The following is an 11,240-nucleotide window of genomic DNA, read 5'->3' as shown; positions in this document are numbered from 1 at the left end:
CGCGGAGATGTTGGTCGAGGCCGGGCAGCTGATGGGGTGGTACTGCTCCGCTGCTGCTGGTGCTAGTACTGCCATAACTCCGGGTCTATTTCATCCTCCAGTTTGTATTTTTTGTAAAATGATGTGATTCGCGGGACATCTTTCATCACCGCCGCTTCTCTCTCTTGCTTTTCCTCTCTTCTTTTCCTCTTTCCACCGCTCAAAAACTTTTTCATCCATAATCTTGCTTTCTCTTACTCACGCTATACTGACCTCCCGCTCACACACTCTTACCTCTCGCTCGGCAGGGGCTGGGCCCTTGGTTGCCATGGGCCCCTGGGCACGTGCCCAGTGTGCCCCAATTATAATCCGGCCTTGCAAATTACACAAGAACAATATATTATTTTTTTTTAACCCTGTTTAGCAGGTGGTTCCTCACAGTATCAGATCATTGGGTGTTGTTGATGATATAGCCTACTGTATATTCAAACAGGAAGATTTAGACATAAAGATCTAGCTTTAATAAAAGTTGGTTATATTGTTGAGTTGGGATAAATAAACATTAAACTGTTGTGGTTCCAGGCAGAGGCCATGAGCTGTGTTGAGAGACAAGATAAGAAATATACTCTGATTGGTTTCTGGAGTATTCTACAATAAATGCAGGAGCTGAGATCAGACTTAAGGTCTTAAATCAGTGTGTTAGATTTTTCCCAGACTACGTCATAGTTATGTAAATCAGCATGTGACCTTCAGTAGTTGTGTCACATACTGTATACTAGGCTACTGTTACCTACATAGAGTATCTAACCAGTGTGCCAAACGAATGTAGAGCTGAATTACATTTAATTACAACAAATGATTATATCAATCATTGTGATAAAGGAAGCGGATTAAGAACTAAACATAAAAGAGACCAAACAGGAGAGAGAGAGGTCGTTGGACATGAAGCTTTGCACTAACAACTATGAGTTTAACATAAAGATAAATGTCTGCTATATTGTAGAGTTCGAATAAACAGAGCTCTTTGTCTTTAATCTGTGTGTTTGATTTTTACCAGACTACATTATAGTTATGTAAATCATCATGTGACCTTCAGTGCTTCAGTCACACACCGTTAAACACCACACATCTGATACGTGTGCCAAAAGAATGTCACAGTATTGGTATACATTGGATCGGTGGGAAGACGAGCTGCTGAAATCGACCATGTCCTGTCAAAGCAGGCCTGGCCAAACCTTATCTCAGGGGCTATCACTATCTCTACTCCAATAACATTTGGCCTCACCTCCTGGTTCGGCAGCTGCAAGGCCTTGGAATAACATTGTAAAGGTGTGGTCACAGCGCCTGTTTTTCCTTGTGCCAACTGGGAACAATATAGAGCAGATCCTTTCTAGATCCATCAAGATGCTTAATATTTTTTTCCTTCAGGCCATCAGGATTATTAATGGTCCGTGTCCTCCGCCTGATACTACCTTGAAACCGTCATTATTGACCCCTTCCACGTGACGTCAGTTTAATTCAATGGGCGCGTTATAGTTTTGTGACATACCGGGGTTATAGGGTTTCCCCTCCTTTTCCACTGAGCTGGTTCCAGTGCTGGTTCGGAGCCAGAGCCCGACTAGCACCGGCTCTTTGCTTTTCCACCGCTTAAGAACCGGTTATTGGTTCTTAAAACTGGTCCAAGCACCAACTCCTTGCTGGGCTAGAGCTAAGAACCAGGGCTGGCCACTGGCAGCGGGGTTACATGAGCAACAGGACCAGTGCGAAGATATACAGACAAACTGGCCACTGTAGTTAGCAGCAACTGCTGTATGGGGAGTGTGGCTCTAACCCAGACCTGGGCATTTTACGGCCCGCGGGCCGGACCCGGCCCGTGGACCATCTCAATCCGGCCCGCGACGTGCACAAAGAAAAAAGAAAAAAAGCAAAGAAAATATGCGTTTATTGATGCGCGTTAATCAGCTGTTTGAAACAGTGACGCCCCGCGGAGCAGTAGCCTACACATCGCAGACAGAAACCTCCTCCAGGTAGAAGATCTCCTGCAGGACAGTTATGAACGGCTGCTCAGTGCTCAGTCTCTTTAGACACCGGAGGTCCGGCGGAGGAGAGAGAGGAGCCGATCTGGTGCAGGTTTTCTCCACAGCGGAGTTTCTGATCACCTCGACCTGTCAGAGGGAGACCGGGGACCGAGCCGGTGTTTCACAACCCTCTGTCAGCCGAATCACGTCATAACTGCTGACGGTTACTAAGCGCCATCACGACAAAACTTCCCAAACACTGAAATTTAACAAACTGTGATTCAAAGAGCATTTTATGAGATCGCTGGCGATCTCATTCTGACGTGATCGGTGCAACTGTGACTGATTGTAGCCACGTGCGTCTGAAGCCTCCATCCACCAATGGTAACGCTTGTAATCAAATCAGTTATTTTTCACAGTTTTAATCATTTTCATGTTGGTGCTGTTAGTTACAGTAAAGCAGCAGCAAAGGAGTTGTGTGTTTCTTCATAAATAAAACATATTAGCCTAATATTTTCTTCATTAAGTGATGTAGGTCTGTTAAAGTTTGGGTTGTTTACAGAAATAGAACAGTCTCACTGAATCAGAACTGAAAAGGATTTGAGTTGATAAGGTGTCTGTTATTCATTGATGCAGTCATTTACTTAATGCTCAGTAAGTTTTGATGATAGTAAAACAATCTGCCTTGAGTCCATATTTATATCATAATACAGTATGTTTCTTCAGTGATCTGTGCTGGATATAGGTTGAAAATGCAGTTATATCGATTGTGGTCTGTCAAATAGCCTATTATAAAGCAATATGCCCACCAAATATATGTAGTTTAATATAATTCAGCAATAAATATCAAATGTTTCAATTCGATTTCGAATTGTGTGGCCCTTCGCTCACTTTATCGGAGTCAGTGTGGCCCTCTGGAAAAAATAATTGCCCAGCCCTGCTCTAACCTAACGTTAGCTCCTTAGCAGTGCAAAAGCAAACACAGAAAACTGAGATATTCTACAGCGAATAACAAAAAAACAAACAGAATATTGCAACGGATGAGTAGATATTCTATTTTAAATAAGTGATAATGCTGTGAGGTTGTAATGTGAAGTGATCGAGTCACATACTTTCTGCCGTCCGTCATGGCGTCGCCTCTCGCGTCACGTGATAATTGTGACGTAGCTGCAAGGGGTCAATAGTTTAGTGTATCTCAAAGGAGGTTAAATCGAAAACAACTGGACTTAGTTATTTATTATTTCCTCCAGTTGCTTTCGATTCCCAGACAAATAACTAAGTCCAGTTGCTTTCGATTGAACCTCCTTAGAGATACTATGACCTGGACAAATGAGAATATGCACAGGCCTATAGTTTAGTGTAGTTTGTTTGGTTTATTTAGCACAGTTAGAAAGTGATGCAAACTCAAATGGCTTGTTTGAAGCCTCCACATAATAAATATTAGAACCAGGGTGATACCAAACTAATAACAAAATATGTTTGATAACAAGAATAATATACAAAATGCTTGTAGCATTTAAAAGTGTGTACATGTGTGTACATGTCTGAGTGTGTCTGTTGTTTTAATTTCTTCTGGCCTCTTGTTTCTGTATTTTCTCTGAACTGATCTGATCTGCTACTACTGTAGTATTTGGTTATGTTAAAAAGTCTATTAATGTGGATTAATCTACGTTAACCACACTTGTTAATCCATTTTCGATAAATAGCCTATATCGTTTTGTCGTTATTTTGTTAGCCTATTATTAGTTTCGCGGACGCTGCCAGGCAGGTCATGGGAATAACGCCGCCGAATCGTCGTTTATGGTCAGAACTACGACGGTATCTGATCGTCTTCCAACCTCTGACTTTAATTCTTGATGAATGAAAATATTCTTGGCAAATGTTTTTGCTTTCGACCGTCTTGCGCTGGTCCAAGAATTTCACCGTGCGCGCAGAGGCTCAGGGGAAACGTGTGAAAACACTTTGCTTTCCAAAACTCCTCGTTGTCCCGTTAAACTTTAAAGCCATCAACCACCAGCTGTAATACATAGCCTACACTTAAACTCTGCAAATATGTTCCCTACTGAGCCACCCCTTCTGTAACTGAGTATCACCCATGGACTGTAGGCTATACAAGAAAACAGGTTTAGTGTAAATGAGGCTGTTTGTTGTAACAGAGATGTTGTTGTGTTTTGTTGCCAGTCTTTGTAGCGTCTTGTGTCGGCAGCAGCAGGCAGGAAGTCGACGCTGGGCGTTCCCTGTCAGCTGTATGTGAGCAGGGAAAGGAGAAGTGCGTAGTGAGCCTGTTACAACTGCGTCAGTGGTTCATGGTCTGCCAAGAGCGTCTGGCACCGCACAAAGGAGTAGCCTAATAGAGGAGTAATATCGTGTGAGTAACGTTTGAAACTCTTCTTCAGTGGCTGTGAATCTGTTGGACACAACCTGAGCACCAGGTGATGAACTTTCGGGGCTTCAGTCTGCTAGCCTACAGGTGGCTGCAGAACTGTTCTCATGCGGAAGGCACTCGGTCGCCTTGTTGTTGTGTAACTTGTGTCAAAGCTCTATAGTGAGCATGAAATTCAAATGAACAATCAAACTTGTTTCTTTATTAACCCTCTGGTCCTGTTGGGGCTTTTTTTGGACTCGGCGAAAATTAATTTGCTTGATATTGAAAAACGCGAGGGGGGTCGAGCTGAGGGATTACATCGGTCTGATGATGCTGGAAGTTTCGGCCGCGTTCAGACTGCAGGCAAATCTGATTCAAATCTGATTCCTTCTCATATCCGATTTTTAGGGCTGACTGTCCAAGTGTCCAAATCGCATTTGGCTCTGTTCAGACTGGGCCACATTATTGACCCATCTGACAGGTTGCTGTAGCAATGTGACAGGCGATGCCTCGCGGACGCAGCGGCTGCAGCACCGGGCAGATCAGCTGCAGCACGGTGATCTGCCCGGTGCTGCAGCCGCACTACCCCGCTAGTTTCAACCTCAGCCCGCCTGGTGTGTGTGTACGTTTACCAGAGACTGGTGTGTGTGTGTGTGTGTGTGTGTGTGTGTGTGTGTGTGTGTGTGTGTGTGTGTGTGTGTGTGTGTGTGTGTGTGTGTGTGTGTGTGTGTGTGTGTGTGCGTGTGTGTGTGTGTGTGTGTGTGTGTGTGTGTGTGTGTGCGTGTGTGCGTGTGTGTGTGTGCAGCCACAGAGACGGGAAACTCCAGCACTCCAGAGCTGGAGCGCGCCGTCGCCGTCACTCCTGTCACCGACAACACGGTAGTTTGCATAAAATAAAAGTAATAAGAAGGAAATTGATGTTTAACTGGAGCTCACGGGACCATACGGGACCTGTAACACAGTGACAGCGCCGCGGAGAGTGACGTCACGGACAGTCAAAACCGATCTGAGTGTTTGGAGCTGTTCAGACTGAGACGCATCTGTCCAAATGCGATCTGAAACTACCTCCTGGAGGTGGTTTCGATCCGTTTTGCAAAAATCGGATTTCATGTGATTTGGGACTGTTCAGACTTAAAAAGAGCCATCCAGTTCCAATCTGGATGGGCTAAAAATCGGATTTTGGCTGGCAGTCTGAACGCGGCCGTCTCTGATTTCACCAGATTTAACTTTTTTTTTTTTTTTTTTTTTTAAAGTATATTTTTTGCCTTTATTTGATAGTGATGACAGTAGAGATAGACAGGAAATGGGGAGGCAGAGAGAGGGGGAATGACACGCAGGAAAGGTCCGCCCGACGCGGGACCCGAACCGGGGACGCCCGCGGCGAGGACCGTAGCCTCCACACGGGGCGGCCGCTCCACCCACTGCGCCACGCACCGCCCCGAGATTTAACTTTTTAATCAAAATTTTCCCAGCTGATCTATTTTTTTCTCATTCTCTTAGTCCAAAAATGGACATATATTGCAATAACGTAATCAGTGGACGCGCGTGCCCGCGGTGTGCGCGCATTCGTGTGTGTGTCCTGGTCATGGATGTAATGTATTATATTAACTGGTGCAGTGGGACTTGACTGGAGTTGAAATATTATCATCATCTGCAAGCAGCAGCTGTAAAACGAGAACCAGTCCCATGAAGCTCCAGGCCCAGAGAACCGGAGAGCGGGCCCTGCCAGAGCGCTCCCCGAGAATGGTGCCTCGCCGCCCGGGGTAAAATGCGGCAGGGAGACGGCTGCCAGATTTGACGCTTTTTTATCTAAAATATCAGATACCACTTTCCCATGGTCGATTGAGGTCCAGTAAAAAGTATGATGGTCTTTAAACTCTCCTCTAGCCATGTGTGTATTATGACGTCAGAAAGTCACGTGACCATGCCTTTTAGCCGACATGTCACAAAATACTGTACGGTACATGGTCATATAAAACGAAAAAAAAAGCTCCAGCAAACTTTAAGCAAACAAATCAATGTTGGCCCTGTTCAAAGGCAGACAGTTGTCATCACAGTTGTCATACTTTTCTCATAATAATTGGAGGACATAAAATTAGTCTGAGTCTGAGTTCTCTGTCTGTGGCTGTGAGCTTTCCAAACTCCTCTGTTTGAGTTTGAGTTTGTGTCTGGTTTTAACATGGTGATGTCTTTCTGGTTTCTAAGGACTCCTCACTGTGAGCAGAGCACATAAAGGCAGTCCAGAGCTGGAGGAGGAGAGAGAAGAGATTCAGATCATCCTGATTCCTGCAGTAGACAACAAGGATGAAAGCTTCTCTCCACTGCATCGTTCTCCTCTCCTGTGTGGTCACAGGCTTTTGCTCAACAAGTAAGTGTATTAATTCATTGGCTTGTGGACAGCTCTAATTTACCGTAGTAATTGTATGTGTCGGGGTGTGTGTACATTAAAGGGATAGTAGCATTTTTTTAAAGTGGGGTTGTATGATCTACAAATAGCCCCTAAGTACTTTAATTGCAGTAGAAGACTCTCTGCACTCCTCCCGTTAGAAACGCCAGCCCATAGCCCTGCCCAGAGATTTACAACATACATTGTTGTGAATGGACCCAAAGAAACGGCCTATTTTCACGGCCTAAAAGAGGTTTTACCTGAAAAAAAAATACACAGTTCCATTGTTCACTATAATACAATTTTTTCCAGCCCCTCAAAGTGCAGGAAAAATGCAGTTTTTATTTGGACCTAACCAACTCACGTATCCCTCCGCTCAGTGTGTTTTTCCTGCACTTTCATCTTGTCAATGATGGGAATGATGCGATGCTCTGCGAATTGGTCGGAGATAGGGTGGCCGCACCAAGTCTGGGCTCGTCGGGCATCGGGAGAGTAGACTCGTCGGGTACTCTGATTGGCTGTGTGCTAGCTATGGCGATTCTGATTGGCGGTGCCCTAAGCGAATCAGCGCGGTGTGTGGGAGGGACGGAAGTGCCCACAGTAAACAAACGGTGCCCTAGCCTGTCCTACAGTAAAAATGGCACACAAAATAAAAAGAGAAGTAAAGCAATATATTAAGCGGCAATATTTAAACATCAAAGATGTTCAATCAAACCCACATAGTGTGTTCGAAACACACACAGCCAGTGTCACAACTAAGCATATAAAGTCTGCTAGCTAAATGCTAACGTATAATGTAAAACACCATAGACGGGCTAACAGAAATCCACAGTCTGTGGAAGCCGCGACCGGGGACCAGGGCAGCGGCTGCAGCCGCTCTACTGACCTGATCCGCCGGGGCAGAGCTCCGTCCTCAACCCGTGGGATCCTGCACGCTTTTAGAGGTTTACCGTTGGCTGGTTAAATTGTTTTTAAGAGATTAATGTTGGTCTGATGAAATTTAACAACTGTGGCAGTGGCATTAGTTTGTTTGAATGAAAAGTGAGCAGGCTGCTTCTGGGCTACGTACTGAAATCACCACATTTATGTAAATGAATAAATGTTTTACAATGAACCGATCAGTCTAATACATTTTATTTTGTTAACTCAACATGGTTACTGTACATGGCAAAGATTATTAGCCTACCACTTTATGACTATGTCTGTGTTTCTATGGGAGTCCTCGCCACTCAGTCGCTCTGGTCGGCAGTAGTCGGGGCGGTGTGTTTCACTGTTTCCTTTCTCCCGACTGTGGCCAACAGAATCGTCAGACAAAGGCCGTCGGCGCTGAGTTGCGTCGGGGCGGTGTGTTCCTGGCTTTAGGGTGTATTATATAAAGTAGACACGTGTTCCTAATATAAACAGTTGTTGTTGTCTGACCACGAGGAGACTGTTGATGGGTGTAGTGAAAACCTCACATGACAGGAATTCAGTCGTAAAAGTACCAGAGCTTTAAAAAAAAAAAAGAAAGTACCAGAGCTTTAAAAACCAGTGAAGTCAATTCTGAAGGAGACTGGAAGCCAATGTAGAGACTTTAAATCTAATTTAATCTGACCATGACAAAAATACTGGTTGGAGTTGAATTTTATTTTCAAATTTTGGATTCACAGGTAAAATATCAGATCAGGTTCCAGACTTCAGTCACTTTTCACAAGTTTTAATTTCCCCTCCACTTCCCAGGTGGCTTCATTGGTTCATCTCAGCCAGTCATCGCTGCTCCAGGGCTAGATGTTGTTCTACCATGCCGACTAGATCCTGTGCAGAGATTTTCTGTGGAGTGGCTGAGGCTTAAACCTGGAGCCAGCCCCCAAGATCCACAGAGCTGGTCCACTGTGTATCTGTACAGAAGTGGTAAAGGAGTCTGGAAGACGACTTGGTCGTACGACAGCAGGACTCAGATGTTCACAGACCAGCTGGAACATGGAAACATGTCGCTCAAGATCCTGAACGTAACGTCTGCAGATGCAGGGAGATACAGATGCAAATGTTTCACCCAAGAAAAAGTGGAGGATGCAGATGTTCAACTTGTTGTTAGTGAGTGATTTAGCTTTCTTTGATTTTTGTAGCTCTGTTTCTTTTCAGAGTTGAGTTGTAAATGTTTGTTCTTCCAGATCCAGACCTGAAAACCTGGTCAACAGAGACGCCTCAACCTCCTCTAAACGTCCGGACTTCTCATTCGGGAAACAAGAGGGGCGATGAAGGTGAGGAAACAGTCTGACTCTGTGAGGACGACTGGAAGAAGACGACATTTTCCGTCAGTGTGGTGTTTTGTTCTAGTTTCTGTCCTGTCAGTGACTGTAGCTGTTGTTTCATTCAGTCACAGAAGTTGAGCAGACCAGTCACATTGTTTGGATGCTGCCGGTGATTTCCTTCTGCCTCCTCTATGTCCCACCTGTGATCGCCACTGGATACTCGATCAAGCAACAACGTCAAATACGAAAACAAGGAAATGTAAGTAAATGAACAAACATTGTCAATTCCTGTTGTGTCAAACTTTTGTGACTGAACATGTTCTCTGTTTATCCAGGATGTGGAGTCTCCAGACTAGGTGCCATGACTGGAGGAACATTGATTATTGATTGTTGATGAACAATGATTTTATCTCATTTTAATCTTGTGAATTTAAACATTGTCACAGTCAGTAATTCTATGTAGCACTTTCTACACTTTGCTGGAGCGACTGTTCTTTCAGTTCTTCATGTTGCTGCAGAATTATTGTCTGCTCCTTGTTAGTGAACCACTCCGCTCTGCTGCTGCAGCTGCAGTCAGACTGTGTGTCATGTCTGTGATTGGTCACATGACGCTAACTCTGCCCGTCTCATGTGAACGCACTCTGGGAAACCTTGGGTTGACTTACCGAGTTGGCAACCACCATCGTTAGACCGGTTAGCGCAAACTAAGGCTAGGTTTACACGAAGACGGTGTGAACAGAAGACGCAAAAGTGGCGTCGCGTCTTCACTTTTTATTTCGCGTCTACACGAGCGTTCTCGGGAGGAAATCTGTGTGCATACGGAGACGCAAAAGTGTGTACAAATCCATTGCTAATGCACGCCAGACCACCAGGTGGTGCTGTCACAAACGCCGCGATGCGTACGCGCATGCGTAGAACCTTCCTTCTTTTCGTCACTGTGCCGGGAAATCAGAAAAGGAAAACATGGCTACAGCTAACAACAAGAAGAACTTTGTTTGTAGTTATTGCGGCCAAAGTAGCCTGCAGGTCTGAAGGGTGGATGTAATCCGACATGTTTGTTTGTATCGTGACGTCAACACGCCGACTTGACGTCAACACGCCGACTTGACGTGAGCAGAACAGCAGATCTGAGCCAGTTTTGCGTCTTGGCCTGTTTAGGCGGAGACGCTGCGCTGGAGCGTATTCAACTTTTCCACTTTCAGGGGTGGTTTGAGATTTTTGCGTCTTCAAGCCCCAAAAACGCCGTCACCATATAAACGAAAGGCACTTCCGATAAAATATTTTATCGTCTTTACTCAATCGAAATAAATATATCAATCAATCAATCAATCAATCAGACCCGTGCAGAAGGAGTGAGATCAATGTCCTGAGAGTCTTCTACCTGCTTTTATGGAGAAGTTTTCCTCAGTATAAGAGGCCGGGTCATGGGAAAGACTCAAAGGTCTCAAACTGTAAGAGGAGCCAGTTAAAACTGTTGGCTTTTCTTCATGGACACATTTGGTTCACATTTTCCAAAGCTGACCTCAGATCAGAAATGTTCCTGTTTAGCAGCAGGATCGTTGCTGTCAAGTCAAACTTTGCTGCACTTTACTTTTACCATTCCTGTTTGCTCACATTGCAACTTTAATCCTGAAGCACTTTTAAAACAACCTCAAAGCTCAACCTCAGACCAACCCCAGTCTCTCCCCTTTCACAAAGAAGCTTTATGAAATTTTTATTTCTTGCTCTCTTTTCCCTGAATGTTGGCTGATAATGTTTTAAGATGTATATGTTTTCTTTTTGCTTAGAAACATTAACTTTATAGAAGAATATAGAAGAATATAAGCTGATGAATAAAGTTGATTTTGAAATAACCATAGTGTGTTGATGTCATTGTGCTTTGACTTTAATGTATCTGTATGTATCTTTTTTTTTCTGCATAAATCGTGAGTTCACATTAGTTTTTTTTTTTTGCTGTCATTAGTTTAGTTTTTTTTCGCACCACTAAAGAATAACAAAAATAGGACATCAAACCAACAGCTCATGTGCTCAATGCTCATTCAGTTTCCTGAGTCTTGATCCTCAGTCTCTCTGGACCAGAGTCTGAAGCTCTGAAGGACACGTCCACATCTTTAGGCCTTAAACCAAAACTCACACGTCCATTTGTAAGTTCGTGTTAGTCTTCTTCTTTTTTTTTTTTTTGTTTTTTTTCACAAATTTTGCATCATGTCATTTACATTGACAGCCTTGGTGCCGATAGATCACATGCCTGTAGGACTCAC

At 44.2% G+C, this 11,240-nt stretch overlaps 2 protein-coding genes across 3 annotated transcripts in view; one reads left to right on the top strand and one right to left on the bottom strand.

Moving 5' to 3' along the window:
* Positions 1-75, bottom strand: part of LOC146968752 (NACHT, LRR and PYD domains-containing protein 3-like) — a 35,936-nt gene extending 35,861 nt beyond the window's left edge. The window contains exon 1 of the mRNA XM_085759310.1: positions 1-75. This exon is cut by the window's left edge and continues 13 nt beyond it. Coding sequence (XP_085615436.1) covers positions 1-75 — 75 coding nt within the window.
* A 4,175-nt stretch (positions 76-4,250) lies between these two features.
* On the top strand, positions 4,251-9,519 carry LOC146968751 (selection and upkeep of intraepithelial T-cells protein 4-like). 2 transcript variants are annotated; one of them, XM_085759704.1, is made up of 6 exons: positions 4,251-4,429; positions 6,568-6,730; positions 8,468-8,821; positions 8,899-8,988; positions 9,105-9,238; positions 9,315-9,519. In XM_085759704.1, exons 2-6 carry the CDS (start codon positions 6,667-6,669, stop codon positions 9,333-9,335), a joined length of 663 nt encoding a protein of 220 aa, XP_085615830.1. In that variant the 5' UTR covers positions 4,251-4,429; positions 6,568-6,666; the 3' UTR covers positions 9,336-9,519. The 2 variants fall into 2 exon arrangements, with proteins under 2 accessions (XP_085615830.1, XP_085615829.1); XM_085759703.1 differs by having other exon boundaries at positions 4,254-4,365.
* Positions 9,520-11,240: the final 1,721 nt, after the last annotated feature.

Source organism: Trachurus japonicus, chromosome 18 (assembly GCF_045865225.1).
Source record: "Trachurus japonicus isolate A0001 chromosome 18, Traja_1.0".
NCBI classification, from domain to species: domain Eukaryota; kingdom Metazoa; phylum Chordata; class Actinopteri; order Carangiformes; family Carangidae; genus Trachurus; species Trachurus japonicus.
The sequence above is the reverse complement of the archived record's forward strand: the minus strand, read 5'-3'. Positions and strand labels throughout refer to the sequence as shown.